General features: G+C 37.0%; 1 protein-coding gene across 12 annotated transcripts in view; it reads right to left on the bottom strand.

Moving 5' to 3' along the window:
- RGS7 (regulator of G protein signaling 7) overlaps positions 1-19455 on the bottom strand; it is a 600061-nt gene that overhangs the window by 10622 nt on the left and 569984 nt on the right. For 4 of the 12 annotated variants that reach the window (XM_063670672.1, XM_063670675.1, XM_063670678.1 and 1 more), the window contains 2 exons: positions 16259-16348; positions 820-873 (listed from right to left, as the gene is read on the bottom strand). In XM_063670672.1, the coding sequence (XP_063526742.1) occupies positions 820-873; positions 16259-16348 (144 nt within the window). Of the gene's footprint in view, positions 1-819; positions 874-14003; positions 14085-14812; positions 14867-16258; positions 16349-19455 lie in introns of those variants that run through there. The other 8 variants (XM_063670673.1, XM_063670688.1, XM_063670677.1 and 5 more) reach the window with 4 other exon arrangements.

Raw genomic sequence — 19455 nt, 5'->3', positions numbered from 1 at the left:
GTAACCATATATATGTACACACACACACACGAATACGCACAAACACATGTATGTGTTGATCAAATGTGGCTACTCTGGGCACACTGCCTATGGATTAGCCCTTCTCTGCAAGGAACAATAGAAAAATTAATATTTTTTAAAAAATGTGTCAAATATGGGTATCATTAAAAGAAACAAAAGCCAATGCTTTAAAACATAATTTTTAATATTTGTATAACATTCCAACAGTAGATATGTCTTGATATAGTTAAGAAATTCACAATTGTTGTACTTTGAGATTGTGTTCTATATTTGACAATTATATAATGCAACACATATTTTTTATATGTGGGAACACCTGGGTTTTTTTTTAGGATTAAACTACTAGAACTTGAATTACTGATTCAAAGTGAGAGATTTTTGACCTTCTGGCACATTCTGTCAAATTCTATTCGACAAAAGTGATAGCAATTCAGACTTTTATGAACACTGTATGAGATCACCTATTTTCTTAACCCCTTTCTAATACTAGATGTTATCATATTAACAAAACAAATCTATTTGGAGGAAAAAGTGATTGTGCTGCTTTCTGAATTTTACTTGGGTATTAATAACAATAGGTTTTCTTTTTTGTTTTCTCATATATCAATTTACTGTTTGTATTTCTTTTGTTAAAAGTGCCTAAGTCCCTCCCTCATTCTTCTAATGGTGTGTTGCTCTTACGACATTATGTTTGCAAGGAACTCCCTGTAGACCCTATATTACATTTTTGTCTGTCATAGAGATGCTCATTTATTCATTTTTAAAAGGAGTTTACCAGATTTGAGCACAGAAACTTACTTTAAACAAAAGATCTTCGGCTAAGTAAGGCATGCAGCAGTATTTGCAGTATCTCTGTGATTGAAAAAGAGAAAGATGTGCTTCATAACTAAACAAACAATTACCTTCAAAGTGTGCTATTAGGGCAGTGGAATTCTGTCTTCCTCTCTGTTCCTTATGGCATTTTAATCAGTAATTTGAATGATTAAACTGATGAAATTCTGATAAAATGTATGTATGATCTACATATGATAACTTTGGTTTAAAGACTGAGTAACAAAGAAATACTTCAAAAAATTATGTAAAGCTATAAAAATGAGCTATAACTCACAAGATAAATTTAGTAGAAAGAAGGGTAAAGAGCCAATGTACACTAAAGTGAATAAGTAAACAATGAACAAAGAAACCTAGCAGCAAAACACAAAATTAGGGACATGTAATCTCAGCACATGAGAAAAAAAATCCAATTTTTAAAGTATTTTATTTTAAGCCCCAAATGACATTACATGTTGCTCTGATTGGGGGCTACAGTGGGGAAGCTGATGCAATTTTTAGGTTAGATTTTAAAAGTTATAGTATATGCTGGCTGGGCCATATCTCAAATATTGTGTTTGGTTATGATTATGAGGCCTATTGATGAACTGGAGCACATGTACAAAGTGAGCAAACAGGAGGATGAAAGAACAGGAAATTATTAAATGGGACAACATTAGAAGCTCACTTTCCCATTTTAAGTGTCACTCAGATTTAATTTGCTAGCAACATTTAAGACATCTTTACTTTATCAAGTCTTTTTGTGTTCAGCTTAGTTTTCACAGAAATATCTTTTTCTTTTTATACTCAAATTTCAACAGGTTTATTTTAATAAAGTACTTAAATGCAATATGTAATAAATTTAATTATAAACAGCTATGGGAACAAATGGAACAAAACAAACAAAAATGGACTCTTATACTATACAGTTCAACGGGTGGTTGCAGAAATGTGAGGACCTAATTGGACAGCAGCCTCTCAGCTGTGACATTTGTGTGCTCTTGACATTCACCGTGGAGGAAGTGGAGAGAATTGGTACGTCTAGGGCAGTGGTTTTCAAAGTGTGGTCTTAAAATCAGCAGCATCAGTATCACTGAGAATTGGTTAAACATGAAAACTCTTGAGTTGGATCTATCAGAAAATGACTTACATAGAGTTTCTGAAAGATGGAGTCCAGCAATCTGTGTTATCATGAGCACTCCAGGTGATTCTGATGCATCTCAAGTGAGAACCACGGATGTTTAGTAAGGAGAGATCAGCTGGGAATACTTCTATTTGTGTGATGATTTTTAAACTGTATGGTTTGGGGATGCTTGTAACCAATGCGGAGCAGAGAAAAAGACAGAATAATTCTAATGTAATCAGAGATGAGGTTACAAATCTGCATTTGCCAAGCCCCTGGTGATTTTTGAGGTATGGATAGTTGGACTACACTTAGAAAAATAATGAAGTAGGCAGGGTGTGGTGGCTCACGCCTGTAATCCCAGCACTTTGGGAGGCCAAGGTGGGTGGATCACTTGAGGTCAGGTGTTTGAGACCAGCCTTGCCAACATGGTGAAACCTCCTATCTACTAAAAATACAAAAATTAGCCGAGGGTGGTGGCACATTGTTGCAGGAAGTCAGGGACCCTGAATGGAGGGACAAGCTGAAGCCATGGCAGAAGAACATAAATTGTGAAGATTTCATGGACATTTATTAGTTCTCCAAATTAATACTTTTATAATTTCTTATGCCTGTCTTTACTGCAATCTCTGAACATAAATTGTGAAGATTTCATGGACACTTACCACTTCCCCAATCAATATCCTTGTGATTTCCTATGCCTGTCTTTACTTTAATCTCTTAATCCCATCATCTTCATAAGATGAGGAGGATGTATGTCGCCTCAGGACCCTGTGATGATTGCATTAACTGCACAAATTGTTTGTAGAGCATGTGTGTTTGAACAATATGAAATCTGGGCACCTTGAAAAAAGAACAGGATAATAGCAATGTTCAGGGAACAAGAGAGATAACCTTAAACTTTGACTGCCGGTGAGCCAGGTGGAACAGAGCCATATTTCTCTTCTTTCAAAAGCAAATGGGAGAAATATCGCTGAATTCTTTTTCTCAGCAAGGAACATCCCTGAGAAAGAGAATGTGTCCCTGAGGGGAGGCCTCTGAAATGGCTGCTTTTGGGGTGGCTGTCTTTTGAGGTCGTAGTGGAGGGATGAAATAAGCCCCGGTCTCCTGTAGCGTTTCCAAGCTTATTAGGACAAGGAAATTCCCGCCTAATAAATTTTGGTCAGACCAGTTGTCTGCTCTCAAACCCTGTCTCCTGATAAGATGTTATCAATGACAATGCATGCCCAGTGGGACATGATACCTCATTAGCATTTTTAATTTCACCCGGGTCCTGTGATCTCGCCCTGCCTCCATTTGCCTTGTGATATTTTATTACCTTGTGAAGCATGTGACCTCTGTGATCCACACCCTATTCATATACTCCCTCCCCTTCTGAAAATCACTAAGAAAAACCTGCTGGTTTTGCGGCTTGGGGGGCATCACGGAACCTGCCGACATGTGATGTCTCCTCCGGACACCCAGCTTTAAAATTTCTCTCTTTTGTACTCTTTCCCTTTATTTCTCAGACCAGCCAACACTTAGGGAAAATAGAAAAGAACCTATGTGAAATATCGGGGGTGAATTTCACCCAATAGTGCATGCCTGTAATCCAAGCTATTTGGGAGGCTGAAGCAGGAGAATCACTTGAGCCAGGGAGGTGGAGGTTGCAGGGAGCCGAAATCACACCACTGCATTCCATCCTGGGTAACAGACTGAGACTCTGTCTCAAAAAACAAAACAAAAACAAAAAGGAAAGAAAGAAAAAATAAAATGAAGTAGAATTTTTTTTTAATTTATAAATTTGTTTTTTATAGAGACCAGATCTATTTTGTTGCCCAGGCTGATCTTGAACTCCTGGCCTTAAGTGATCCCTACAACCCCTTGCTTCGGCCTCCCAAAGTGCTGGGATTACAGGCACGAGCCACTGTGCCCGGCCAACATAGAGATTTTAACTAAGGGAAAGAAAAAGAAAACTTGGGGGAGGTGATGTAAATCACACCTTCAAGCAATTCACTAGTTGTCATCTAGAGGAAGGGCTTGTATTATTCTGCAGTGGCTTCAGGAAATAGAACTAGGATTAATAGTTGGAAGTTACAGAAAAGCGGATTATGGAAGGGATTTCTAAGAGATGGAATGGTCTGCTGTCTATGGGTACCATATCTCAGATACTCAGGAACTGCCAAATGCTGAATACCCATTTGTTGCTGAGCCTACAGAAAAGATTCTTGCAATGGGCTGGGGATTGGACCCAGGGAAATAGGGACCTCTAAGTTCCTTTTCAATTCTGAAACTCCAAAAATTTTGTCATTCCCCAGATCTCCTGAAAGTACCTTGAAGATTTATATTTTACAATCAGAAAAGAGAAAGCTCTCCCAATAATCTTTTCTATCTCATGTCAGGAATATATTCTTGTTAGATATTAATATGTCTATTTCAGGTGAACAGTGTTGATAATAGGGACTTGTTATTCTCCTTTGCAGTAACTGAGCCCATGTCTATTGGGTAATCTGGCTGATGAAATAGATGAAAAACTTCTTTAATACCAAAATAAAATCTGCATGACTCAAAGAGGCAAAAAACTGATGGATGAACTTTTTTTCCCCGCAGGAATAATAGAGCATTCTAGAGAATGTGCTTTAAATTTCCAACAACTGCCACAGCCTATTTTAGTAATGGCTTCTGCTGGTTGAAATTACAGGTATAAGTGGTGTATTTAGGATTGTCCAATGTGTGTTCCTATTATTCTTAGGTACTGGCCATTGACAAAAACAATGACAACAGCCATCAAAATATGGTGCACAATGAAGAGGGCAGGAGATTTTGCCCAATCTGGGATTGTGTACAGTATCAGCCAAAAACATATGAAAAATGCACCAAGGTGTCTGTAGATATACACATAATACATCCGTGCTTATAGATGGATGCAATTTAGATAAAGATGTCTAATGTATTGCTATTTTAAATTGTCTATTTTAATGTCATTGCTTTCTGGGTACTAGCAAAAATTATGGAAAAGAAAAAATTACAACCACAGCTTGTCATCAGTATAAAAATGGCTTTCTTTTCTGAAAGATGTTTCATAAAAGAATGTTAATGAATATATATGATGCTACATGTGTCTTTAGAATAAGCAAGAGAAAAGGAGTAAGAGATGCCTTGTTGATGGCCCAGGGCTGCCTAGTAAGTGGCCTCACAACTAGAAATAATTAATATATGACTCCACTTTTGGTGGAAATTAAATTTGGACATCATAATAAACCCAAACTTTACATCAACAACTTACATTCATCTTTTTCCTAGATACTTAAAACAAATTTATAAAAATAATGTGCAAATATTACCCTTTAGACCATTGATGGAATTCTGCTTAACTCTTTTTCATTCTATTCAATGCTGTTTAATTCAATGACATAAATTGAGATTGAGAGTTGACCATCTGCAAGGTACTGTGCCAAATGCTGAAATGCTAAGATTACATTATATATAAGATATAAGTCCCATATCTCCTTGCTTTACTGAGCTACAATTTTGTACCATAATATGAGATTCAGATCATTTTGAACAATAATTCAAGTTCAAATATCATCAAATAAAAGTGATAATGCAACATAATGAGCTAATGGTCATATATAACATGATTTTAAAGTGAGACAGTGTGACATTTATTTTTCTGCTGTCAAGTCTTCCAGTAAACTTGGTTCAAAAATGTTCTGAAAAGTTTATTGGTGCTACAAGTCTTCTTCTTCTTTCATTTCTTCTATTTTACCACCCAAGTTTTTGTTGTTATCATCTGTTGTGCAGATGACTACAGTAGCTGCTGATGCTGCAAACACATCCTCCTATCTCTAGATTTTCCTAGCTTGCCCTCATCTGCTGTGTAGATAATGATGGCTCATATGTAAATCCAGAGCACAGGATATGTTCTTGATTACCTTCTTCTGTACTCTGCTTCCCTAACTGGAAACCTCCACAGTAGTCCTTGCCTGAATTTGCCATCTTCAGACCCTCTTTCTTGTGCCACCTTTGCTCTGTCTCTCTCTCTCCTGCAGGGCCCCACTGTTTAGTGGGCAGGTCTCTTGCTTAGGCCTTAACTCTTCCTCTCCCTGCCTACTCTGCACTGTTTTAAGAGAAGCTATCACAATTTATATTAAGGAAGTTAGTGGAAAGCCAAATCTGTTCACTGAACAGTTAACTTGCATGAGCAGAATGAACCAACTTAGGTGCAACTGTTAGTAGTATCCCCAAAGTAGTAATTTGTGTCCATATCTGTCCTTTTGCAAAGTATAAGCTTCCTATGAGCAGGGGCTTTGTCTTATCTATCCATTCTCAGAACAAATTGCCTGGCCCACAGTAGGTTCCCAATAACTGTTTTGTTGTTGTTGTTGGATATAAGAATCTAGTAGTGCTTGAATACATGGGTGCTCTTGGTTTGTAAACTTATCATACAGAGCTCCCAGGATGGTCTCTGGCTGAAGCCTCATAGCTACTGGCATAAACCCAAGACTTCATATTCATTGGAACACAATACTTTGGGAAATGCTGTAAAAACTTCTGCCCCTGGCATATGTAGCAGCAGGGGTGACATTTCCTACTGTGGAGAGTGTCTACTCAGCAGCCCCACAGCATTCCTTAGGAACCCCCAGGGCTGTATCAGACACTGACAAAAACCCATGATACAATTCAGAGCTCACAGAACTTGAGCAGCAACTTAAGAACTAACGATGCTACCAAGGGAAAATGAAGATATATTGTCTGAACTCAATTAGGCTACAAGGTCTGATACATAGCACACCAATCAATTTACATCATGCTGCAGGGAAACTAAAATTGTTTTCTCAGGCAAGTTATCATCACCACCAGTTTCAATAAAATAAGATGGATAGCCATATCTGCCAACTACAAAATGACAAATGAGATGGTTTCAGGTCCATAGCAGAAGAAAGACGAGAAAATAGTTCATCTTTGAGCAGATACACTTCATATGCTTGCTGGTAATATCTATGGTGGGGAAACTCAATGGCCAGTTTATAAATTATTTTCACTGAAGGTGTAGTAGGAATATATATATATATATATATTCCTGTATATATATATATATATATTTTTTTTTTTTTTTTTTGAGACAGTCTTGCACTGTCGCCCAGGCTGGAGTGCAGTGGTGTGATCTCGGCTCACTGCAAGCTCCGCCTCCCCAGTTCACGCCATTCTCCTGCCTCAGCCTCCCGAGTAGCTGGGACTACAGGTGCCTGCCACCATGGCCAGTTAATTTTTTTTTTTGTATTTTTAGTAGAGATGGGGTTTCACCGTGTTAGCCAGGATGGTCTCAATCTCCTGACCTTGTGATCAGCCCGCCTTGGCCTCCCAAAGTGCTGGGATTACAGGCGTGAGCCACCGTGCCTAGCCATAGTAGGAATTTTTAAGTGTAGTTTACCTATATTAGTGTATCTGTAATCCCAAGCAACAGAATCCATAGCACTCGACCCTAAAATAATATGCACAAAGGCTTTCTTTAAGGCAAATTCACAGGGCAGAGATGTAAAATCAAAATCTTCCTTCTCGTAGGTTCCAAGTCTGCTTGTGTCCTATGATGAATGTTTTGTGAACCAGATAATCTGCCTCATTATGATGGGTGTTTGTGTCAATTGAGGATCTGACTCACTCTATAGAGCTCTTACCATGCCCACAACTTCATTAATATATATTTAATCTAGAAAATGACCTTTCTGAATACTCTAAGGCTTGTCTCTACTTTATTGTGGTAGAAATTGACACCAAGGGAAGTGAAAGTAAGGACAGCCAAGCTGTCTTTTTTAACCACAAAGAGTATCACATAACCTGACACTTAGTCAAAACTTACTACCTGTTGATGAATGAATGATTTAGAAACTAGTATAGTGGTATATAAAAACAATGGTATAAATGTAGCAGATGCATGGACCCCAGGCCACCAGGTCGATTTTCTCTATTGGGATTATTTATGGGGAACAAATCCAGTGGCAAGTTTATATGTTTTCTTTTTAGTTGTCCTAGGACCCTTTCCAAAATAGCCTGTTTACACTAATGTGCATGTAGGTCCAATCAATAAAGTCCAGAGTGTTCAGCCAGGAGGGACATGGCTCAATCCCGAACAGAACCAAGGTCCATCCCAAACGTGCCAGGAACGGGCAGTTGAGGGACTGCCCAAGTAGATTCGACACTGTACTGCACTGCTCCTACCCGGGCTCCATAGCTGGGCTGGGGCTGTGATTCCCAGACGTGGCACCTGTGTTATTCACAGGTTTACACTGTATGCAGAGGGGAGTTCCCAGATTATAGTTTTATAAGTTTTATAGGTTATTAGAATATGGAGGGAAATCTCACACTAGATTTTACATTTAATAAAACCCAAGTAAGGCCGGGCATGGTGGCTCATGTCTATATCCCAGCACTTTGGGAGGCCGAGGCGGGCGGATCACCTGAGGTCGGGAGTTTGAGACCAGCCTGACCACCATGGAGAAACCCCGTCTCTACTAAAAATACAAAGAAATTAGCTGGGCCTGGTGGCGCATGCCTGTAATCCCAGCTATTTGGAGGCTGAGGCAGGAGAATCGCTTGAACCTGGGAGGCGGAGGTTGCAGTGAGCCAAGATCACACCATTGCACTCCAGCCTGGACAACAAGAGCAAAACTCCATCTCAAACAAACAAACAAACAAAAAAACCCACCACCACCACCACCACCACCACCACCACCAACAAAAAACAAATCAAGTTAAAAATCATTTGACCAGGGACTAGAAAGTATCCTTCGAGTTTTCAACAGTGTCTTAAAAAAAAACAATATAAGTTTCCCAGAAAGTAGCTACAGTTCTCCACTGACTGAAGACTAATTGGTGGTGGAGGTCTGTCATTAATGTGTAACACACTGGATTTGGAAATCAGGAATACAACATCTGATTCCTGCCTTCCAGAATAAGTTATTTTTCCCTCTAGTGTATGCTCTTGCATGAAGGAAAAAATAAAGATACAAAAGAGATAAAAAGAGATAAATAGATACCTCTTCCCTTGTAAATTTACATTCCATTTAACTAAGCAGTTCAATTTTTTATGAAAAGAAAATCAATATATAACTTGGATTTTATTGTACTTTGACCTATAAAAGCAACGAATAATAAATAAGCAACAACCTAAATGTCCATTAATAGATGATCAGAAAAATTACAGGGCATATCCATTCAAAAGAATTTGCGTGGTTAATAAGTAGAATCATGTAGAAGAATAGTCAATTATTTGGAAGACATTTACAATGCATTTTAAGTGAATAAAGAATGTTTCAAAAGAATATTTAAATATAATTCAAATTCTTAAATATTTATATTTATTTGTGCAAAATGCTAATTGGAGCTGTGTCTGGGTACAGAGAGTCGTCTAGAGGTGAAGAAACTGAGGTTCAGCAGTTTAAATGATTTTTTCTTTTATTGTTATTATAATTATTATTATTTTTGTAGAGACGGGGTCTTGCCATGTTGCCCAGGTTGTTCTCGAACTCTTGGCCTAGAGCCATGTTCCCGCCTCAGCCCCACAAAGTGCTGAGATTACAGGCATGAGCCACTGCACCCGGCCTTAAATGATTTTTTTAAATTCACATGGCTAGAATATATAGGACTAGGTTTCAAACCTAAATAGAAACACATCAAATTCCTTGGCCCTGGCTCTTTCTACCATGTTACCACTTATATATAATCTGCATAAAGCTGTATTAACCAGTGATTCCACAGTGGGCTTAGATAAATCATTTAATTTTATTTAATCCAAAGAACATTCTAAAAGAACTAAGTATTGTATCTTCTTTGTTTTCTATTTCAAATAAGAGGATTTACATTTACATTTGCTCCTATCAACATTTAAACAATTGAGTTACAGAGTTAAAAACAGATTTCGGCTGGGCACAGTGGCTCACACCTGTAATCCCAGTAGTTTGGGAAGCCCAGGTGGGCAGATCACTTGAGGTCAGGAGTCCAAGACCAGCCTGGCCAACATGGGGAAACCCCATCTCTACTAAAATACAAAAAATTAGCCAGGTGTGTTGGCGGGTGCCTGTAGTCCCAGCTACTTAGGAGGTTGAGGCAGGAGAATTGTTTGAACCACGGAAGCAGAGATTGCAGTGAGCTGAGATCGCACCACTGCACTGCAGCTTGGGTGACAGAGTGAAATTGTGTCTCAACAACAACAACAACAACAAAACAAAACAAAACAAAACAACAACAACAAAACAGATCTGATCCTAAAGATCAACTAATTTCAGAGCCCACCCAGTCCTGTTAAATTTCTCTCATGCAGTCTCCACAACTTCCGGTCATTCCTTGCGGTCTCCAGAGCAAAGTTAGGAGCTCAGTGCACCAGCACAAATACACCAGGACAGAGAGAATGGGATAGCCAAGAAGGCATCATCTTTTTTCTATGGATTCTTTTAAGGCCTCTATAGATAATTGTCTTCATTAAGATAGGGTGAAAATATTTCCAAAAAGAGATTAGATTAGGTGACTCCCTGGGCGTTCAACATCAATAATCTCTAATATTCATTTTTATTTTTCTACTTTTGTAGCCCAGAGCCAGGCTGATTTAATTTCCACTTCACACAAAGACAAGACAGAAGGTGAGTCACACAGTCGGCACTTGATTATGAATCTTGATTGAAGGTGTGGCTAATCAGTCATCCTACCCTGTTTTTTCTTTGTTTTCTATCTGTCCCTCCTTAATGTTTGTGTAGCAGACAGATGCTATGGTTTTTCTTATCTTATCATGTTATCTTTTCTTATTTTTTGAGACAGAGTTTCACTTTTGTCACCCAGGTTGGAGTGCAATGGCATGATCTCTGCTCACTGCAACATCCGCCTCCTGAGTTCAAGTGATTTTCCTGCCTCAGTATCCCAAGTAGCTGGGATTACAGGTGTGCACCACCACGCCTGGCTAATTTTTGTATTTTTAGTAGAGATGGGGTTCCACCATGTTGGCCAGGCTGGTCTTGAACTCCTGATGTCAGGTGATCCACCCGCCTTGGCTTCTCAAAGTGCTGGGATTACAGGCGTGAGCCACCATGCCCAGCAGATGCTATGATATTTTAATGGCTGAAAAAGTGGTGTCAGATTTGATGATGTTGATGAAGAAAATAATTTCCATAATTCTTAAAGCATATGAACTTTTTTGAAAGAGAATAAAGTCAACTTAATAACATTTAAAGGTATGAGAGGACATAGTAACCCTTGGAAGACCAACCTTAAGAGACTTCTCTGATAGCAAGAAAAATAAAGAAATAAAAGAGTAAACAACAAGAAATGAAAAGGAGCTTTCTTGAGACAACAAACCACAATGCGGGCATTACACAAATGTGAGTTATTTTTATTCTACCCATTTTGGGATTAATGAAAAGAATAAGAATAATCTATAAAGAGTAATGCATTTAAAGTAAAAGAAAAAGCGTGCTTCCAGTTCCAGCTCTAACGCTCAACAGCTGAGAGATATTGGTGAAGGTGACCTCACTTCACTATTTCCCCATTTTTTTGTCTGTGAAAAAAGGTGATACTTGCCTGACTACCTCCCAGGATTGTTGTGCATGTAAACAATGACCAAAACAACAACAAAACACACAAAAAGGAGACTATATTTTTTGGAAGACTGAAAGTGCAATGCAATCCTCAGCTGTTTATTATAATTTTTCTCTAAAGTGCTAGTAAGTGTTTATGAGTCTGGGTAACTAACAAAAACTCCCCTGCAAAAGCTGGCTAGCAAAATATTTTTGTCTCTGGGGTGAAACAAAAACAACAATGCCATTTTTCTAACCTCGGTTATAAAAACTCTAGGCTAGAACATGTAAATCAACTTACTAAAATAGGCACACATTGGAAACGGACTCAGACTGGGGAGGAGGGTATTATCAGGTGGCAAGATTTATTTATTTTTTGTCAGTTGGGAGAATGTCAAAGAGCAGGGTGGATCCGTGGAAATAGCATTGGGGAACAAAATCTATTTGGAGTCAGTCCCAGCTCCTCTGCTAACTACGTGACTCTGGGCAAATTATGCACCTCCTTTGACCCTTTAAATTTCTTACCTATAAAATGGGTAAAATAATGGCTATAATAATACCTACCTTACAGAGTCAGTATATGAATTAAATTAGATAATATTATAAAGCGCCCAGTGCAGAGCCTGGTACATGGCAGATATTCAACGAATGTGAGTTTTTCCCCATTATTTTCCTAGACTACATACTTGTTTACTATTTTCCCCTATTCCATTTCTTTCTTGGATACTGTTGACCTTGTAGCCTCCCTGTATGTACCAGAGCAACCTGTGTAGAGGATTCCTTTAAAATATTTACATAAATTCCATCTTTACTCCAGTAAGTCTATCTGATTATGATAAAATCACTCATTCTTTATCTTCCATTAAATTATTTTATTGATCCTATAAAGGTGTCTCATAAAATTTAGTATGTAAAGATCTAAGATGCTTGATACAGCTGCCGACCCTTAAGTTGTAAAATACGGAACACTAAACCAAGCGGAAATTCAGAGAACCTTTCTAATTTCCTTACTCCATTTCTTCAGAATAACACCCAAATAAAAGTATTAAATAAAAAAGATTGCATTTTATTTTCCTGGATGGAAAAGGATTAACACTAAGCAACAGTGTCTGAAAGTTATTATTATGATTTGTGTGTGTGTGTGTGTGTGTCTATGTGTGTGTGTGTGTGTGTGTGTGGATGGTATTCAACTTTTTTCCTTCAGTAATTCCAGTTTTTTTTTTGCTTTTTTTTTGCTTCTCTTTAAAAAGGTGGTTGCTCTTCTTGGTCTAGTGAAATCCTACAAATTCAGTTAAATGTAACTTCTGGGAATTCTCAGATTACATATGGGCCCTCCCTCCTCACCCTAACACCCAGTAGAAATTGTTTATCTTTCCCTTGTACATCCTAACATTTTGTCTATACCATTGGGTACCTTTGAAATCAAGCTCTACCATGGATATCCAACCTTTTGGCTTCCCTAGGCCACGTTGCAAGAAGAATTATCTTGGGCCACACATAAAATACACTAACAGTAATGACAAATAATCTTAAAAAAAAGGTCTGTGCATAATTTTTATAACATCTACCACCACAGATAAGCAGAAAAGTCCTTGCATTCAAAGGGTTGGACATGGCTGCAAGTCTATACTTTCTACATGGTCCCAAGACATAGCGCACGGTTTAGAATAAAGGTGGCATTTGTGTGAATTTTGACTGAAGGTGTGGATGATCAGTCCTCCCTTCCCCTTATTTCCTATTGGCCCTTTCTTAAAGTTTGCAGTGTGTGACCACATGGTACTATTTTAAGAGTTTGAGAAGTGGGTTAGTTATGATGTTGGAAGAAAGACAACCATTTCACTTCCCCTTTCCATCTTCCCCAGGTTACATCACTATTTTAAATTATATCACAGAAATTTCCATTGTAATTTCAAGAACAGTATATTCTGTCAGCATTACGTTTGAAAAGGATTAACTTGAAATGCTTCTTAAACAATACACAGAGTACCTTACATTATCTGATAGTCACTTTCTCCAGCAAAATCTTGGAGAATTGTTTGACATTGTCTTTATTGCCCCATGGTGACTTATGAAGCATGCTTCAGAAAATTCTGTATTAAAGAACAGAGGTTCCAATAGTGCCAGCCAAAATTTCATAAAGTTTATTTACAATGTGATTAATTCCTGGAGTCCGTCATTCTCCATCCCTTTAATTCATGCAATCACATTGAATGTGCACAGTATATATTACTGTTCAAATTCTTTCAAATACTCTGTGTACCGTTGCAATGGTAATTCACAAGTAGAAATGAATAACATTCCCCACCACAAGGATCCTTGAAGGAAACTGAAAACAAAAGCCATATCTTTGTTGAATCCAGTTTGCTCACATTTCAACACACATAACTCCACTGAACTGGCCATCACAGCAAAAGCCACAACACACACACACACAGCAGCATGGAGCTAAACCACACAACTCAACAGACAATGCAGACAAACTTGAGTATAAACCAAGATTTTTCTACCTCTTTTCATAACAGGTTAGTGCTGGCCCTCAGTGTTGGTGTACAGTTTTTATGGCATGGGAAAATAGGGATGTTTCTGCCCTATAAAAATAAATGTGTTGAAGGCTTTAGTTTGAGCTTACACAATGTCAGAAAGTTCCAAAGGCACTGGCACAATACAAAAAAAAGAATCTTACAAACAAATATATATCATCAAAACACATGGCAAGATACTAAGAAAACACTGGTAGGAAAACTACTGGTTTCTCAGGTGATTTATGCAACAGTTTTCAACACCTTCCTGAAAAATAAGGAATAAGAAAGGCAGGCTAGTGGGTCTTCGGTGGGGCATATCTTGTTACCAACCAGCACTCATATAAAATTTTTAACTTTAAACTGCTCAGTAGATCATTTTCTCTCTGCAGAAGTAAAACACATAGAACCCTCATTGTTCTTAATATTTTAAGCCTCAGGAAGGGCTAAGGGAAAGAGCATAGAAATACATGCACTATCTTTAATAAAGAAAGGAATACAAGGAATAAAAATAAAATATAAAGAATAATTATTCCTTCCTTTTATATGTTGTAATATAAACTTCTTTCAAACTTTAATTCTGTACAGATACTTGTTCATATATAACATCTTTTTCTACTCTGGAAAGGGATGGGACAGAAAGATAAGCAGAAAACATGAAGTTCTGAATTTGAATAAAAGAAAAACTTTTGCTGTTACATCAAGAATGCAAGGTGGGTAACAGGGCTAGAAATAGGGAAATTGGAAAAATTTCATTGGACTTAATGATTCATAATTCCTCAAAAAATTAAACTTACCACATTCTGTGCAAATTTTTCAAAAGATGTTCTGCGATCCATTGAGTTTCCAGACTTACGTATGTGGGGTAGGATAGGGTGAAGGGAAATAAGGGAAGATTAAAAAAAAGAAAGAAAGCAAGGAAAACAGAGCAGAAAAAGACAGGATAATGAAATGATGCAACACCAAATCCATGTTCTAAATCAGAAGGCCCATAGAGGTTGGAGAGCTGCTGAGGGAGGCTTCTTCTCACAGGACATGGGCTCTGCTTACACCAAAAACTTTCCTTGTACAAACAAAATGGTGTGATTCAAGCAAAATCAAATTCAGCCAAAATGAAGTGGATATGTGAAGCCTTTATACTGACATTTGCAGAGCCTAAATATTTAAAAATCTAGCAGCATATCCTCAGAATTTCCTCAAAACTTTTATCAGAAAAAATTCCTGTTGACAACATCATTAATTATATAGAGCATTAATGTCTAATAGAACTTTCCAAAAGGATGGAAATCTCATTCTATGCTGTCCAATACAGAAGCCCCTAGCTGTGGTTATTGAGCACTTGAAATTTGGCTAGAACGTTATATAATTTTAACTAAGATTTAAACAGTCCCACGTGGCTAGTGACTGCTGTACTGGGTAGTGTTACTACAAAGTATCCATTTCTAGTTGTAAAGGCAATGGACTTTTAAAAATCTTATTAGCCTACATGATGATCATGAACTACACAAAATTATAATTTAAACTCAGAGTTTCAAGAAGCTATGAACTATTTTAACATTAAAAATAATGAATGACATTGATGTTTATGTCCAGATTTTCTCTTCCCTGTTATATAGATTACATAAGGAGTTATGAACAGAGAGATGTTGATTATTAATATTGTTGAATAATGAGGTCTACTACAATACTCCCATAATGTGCTTGGCTACCATGCTAGGTGTATAAAATTCATCACAGGGATATTAAGTGATTCAGGATAAATGCCAAATAAAAATATTCAGAAGCAAACATTCCTACATTTTGTCATCTATTATTGAAAAAGGTGAGTCTACTTTCAGTTATGAGGCCTGTGGTTCAAAACATACATTCTAGCTTAATAAACAAAGAAATCTCTCTTCAAGTTTTTGACCTAATGACTTTGTTACTTTCTTTTCTTTATTGTAATTTTGATTCCATGAAACTAGGCATACAGAAGACTAACATGAAACATGAAAACCGCTTCTAATAAATTTTGCAAAGCATGAACATTTGCAGAAACAAACAAACAGAAAGTAATACAATAAGCAATAAACAAACAGAAACAACTTAAATGGCCCTTATAAAATGCAAAGGTTTGGGGGAGGGTCTTGGAGTATGTTCACTTACCATTAGTCCAATACCCTGGATTCAGCAGAGGTAATTACTCCAAATAATTATAACTGAGAACTAGGTCAAGAAAAAACAACTCACAAAAAAACCAATACCTTTTTCTTTGCCTGTAGAAGCTCCTGATAGGCACTGGATCTTATAAAACGTGGGTATGAATCACTTTTCATCAGTTTGTAAATGTGCTCCTAAAAAGAAATAATGGTTGAGGTGCTTCTTTATGATTTCTTGGGAAAAGTAAAATATCATGATGTCACACATGGCTAAAGAACAAATCTAGTAGCAGCTAAAAATAGTAATAACAATGCTGATTAGAATACCTTCTATTTACAGGATATTTAGATCTTCAAATTCATTATCTCATTCATGGATCATTGTTTAAATTGGTTTAGGAACTACTGAGGAGGCAAATCACATCCAGTCATCAAAAAAATGGAATTTGATTAATAAAATGTCATAAAATAACCTCAACTCACATCGTTGACTTATATAGATCACTAGAGAATATAACTAAATTTGCTGTCTCTTAAAATTACTCCAGGCCTGAAGTGGGTAATGTTAACTCAGACTGGGTAATCATCCTGGATACCTTTGGCCTCAACATTTACTGGGAGGGTGCCAACTGCCCAGAAGAATCAAATCATCTCTTTGGTACAAATTGCAAGGAAAATTGTCTTCCACACCCACTTTGGGTCAGAGCACAAGTCCAAAAATAAATTTTATGATATTTAATTGCTAAATCTCCAAATTTGTGTGTTCTTTCTTATTACTTACTCAGTGACAGATTAGGTAAATATTTGATCATTTGCCCCTAAGAAGTTTGCAATATTCTGTTTTGATGATGAATTTTGGTAGACAAAGAAGTCAAAAAAAAAAGGAAAGAGGTACTCATTCAATTCAATCTTGACCCAATCTAGGGAGGTTCCACTCTGGTCTACCACAGCTCAGGGAGCTAACATGTGCCTTATCTTCCCACTCTAGTAAAATATCAGTTAGGTGTAGAGCTTGGAACTATTGGAGAGTATTCTGAATGTCCCAATTTTCTTTTCTTTTTTTTTTCTTGAAGAAAATACATGTTTCAAGAAATGACTCCAGTTCTCTGGTCTTAAACACAACAGCAATAATTTGAAGTTACTTTAAATTCATTTAAAGACTTTCAGGATTAAGTCTCAAGACTTAGCCCAAGGGTGATCTTCAAAGAATGTTAAGTTTGGAACTGTATGGGAATTTGTTTGAAAAGTAGAGCAATGGCTGGTTTTGGAGTTAAGCATTTTGAGATTCAGATTCTACCTTGCTCAAGAACTACCACCTACAAATAGGATAAATATAGGCCAACTTTTTCATCTCTCTGATCCTTAATTTTCTAATCTATAAAATAGCGTTGTTGTGATGATTAAAGGAATAATAAATGTGTAGCGAAGCATGGGGTGTGGATAGTAAGTGCTCAAATATACTTGGGTATATGGCAGGTACTCTTTTAAGTGCTTTCCTGTATTAGTTAATGTAAGCCTTACAAAACCCCTATGGGGTTGGTAACCATTATGTCCATTTTACAAGTGAAGAAACTGAGGCGTGGAGAAGTGGTCACAGAGCAGAGCTGAAATCAGAACCCAGGCAATTTACCTTACGATCGGATTTTTTTTAAAAACCACAAAAAAACTAGAATTAAATATGTGAGTTTAACTGAAAAAGAAATCTAGGGCCAAGTGGTATTGTTTTCTATAGAATTTTTTTTTTTTTCTGTAAGAAAAGAGGATCCTCTTAGGTAAGAATATTTTTAAATGACACCGATAACTAAAAAAATGTTCTATTTTAAACCTCAGGAAGGGCATTCCAAACATTTTCCACATTGTTGGCTCTAGAAAGATGCTCGACATTTTATCTTGGACTGAAAGAAAGAAAAATCAGCAGAGAAGTGAGCAGCAGGGCCAGAGTTTCCAGCCTGCTCTCTGTCCTGTGTCTCTCTAGAGTGTAATTATTTCTACATCGGAGACCATGGCTGAACCACATGGGATAGGTATCCAGTTAGCTGTTAAAATCCTTGTTAGTTTACTACACAGTTGCTGATTTCTTTAAATGAAAGCCAAGGAGAAATATATTTTCTACAGAGAGTGGAAATAAGGACGGATATTCGTGTATCTCATTCTTCATCTTCTATATTTTATTTTAGTAATGTGTGTTTTTTAAAAGGTACTTTTTAGAATTAATATTCTTCTCCAAAAGAAGTTTAAGAAGTTATGAAGTATGCACGTTCTGATTTAAAAACCAACTTCAACGCATCATTAGGGAGTGGGTGCAGTGGCTTATGCCTGTAATCCCAGCACTCTGAGAGGCTAAGGTGGGAGGATTGCTTGAGCCCAGGAGTTGAAGACCAGCCCGGGCAACATAGGGAGACCCACCCTGTTTCTACAAAAAAAATTAAAAAAAATTAGCCAGGCATGGTGGTGCATGCCTGCGGTCCCAGCTACTTGGGAGGCTGAGGTAGGAGGATTGCTTAAGCCTGAGAGGCCAAGGCTATAGTGAGCCATGATCATGCCACTGTAGGTAACAGAGAGAGAACTTGTTTCCAAAAATAAAATAAAATAAAATAAAATAAAATACCACATTATTAGGAAACACTATCCCCTCATTACAAGTTTATTTTTCTTCTTAAGTATCAACATTTTTTGAGAGAAGGCAGAAATTCAAGTTGTTTCTACAAAGGGAATTAAGATCCAGTTTGAGAAAAGATGACTAAAAATTTGTCTTAGGAAGTTAGAATCAGTTTTCTTTATTTTTTCTTTCTGTAGGCTAAAAAATTAACTTGAAAATTTAAGAAATGTCAGAATCTAATGTTTGATTTTTTTTCACCAGAGATAAAACTGGTTTGAGTTTGACATAACTTTAAGCTAATTCAGTTTGAATAATTTATAATAATGAATAATGCAGGAATGTCAGAGTCTTAGAATCTCTACATTGAAGATGCCTTAAAGATTTTAAATCTTTTTAAAAAGAGTTTTAAAAAATCTTTTACTGAGATGGAGTCATTATTAGATGGTGTTTGCTCACTTATTGGGGGGACAGAGTAGAAAATGAAGTAAAAGTTTAAAAATATTTCAAATATGCCCCTTCATATAAAAATATTCAAACGTAGAAAATATTCCCAGGTTTTAAAAAACTGTTCAGTTTAATGTGTCTTTGTTCCTTCCTAGATCAGTTAGAGTTATTTTACAGTTATCTAAATTGAAAATGTTAGAAACAGCTGCCATTTATAATGAAAATAAAATGAATATATCCAACGATCAACTTCTCAGAA

This window comes from Pongo pygmaeus, chromosome 1, assembly GCF_028885625.2.
Source record: "Pongo pygmaeus isolate AG05252 chromosome 1, NHGRI_mPonPyg2-v2.0_pri, whole genome shotgun sequence".
NCBI lineage: Eukaryota > Metazoa > Chordata > Mammalia > Primates > Hominidae > Pongo > Pongo pygmaeus.
The sequence above is the reverse complement of the archived record's forward strand: the minus strand, read 5'-3'. Positions and strand labels throughout refer to the sequence as shown.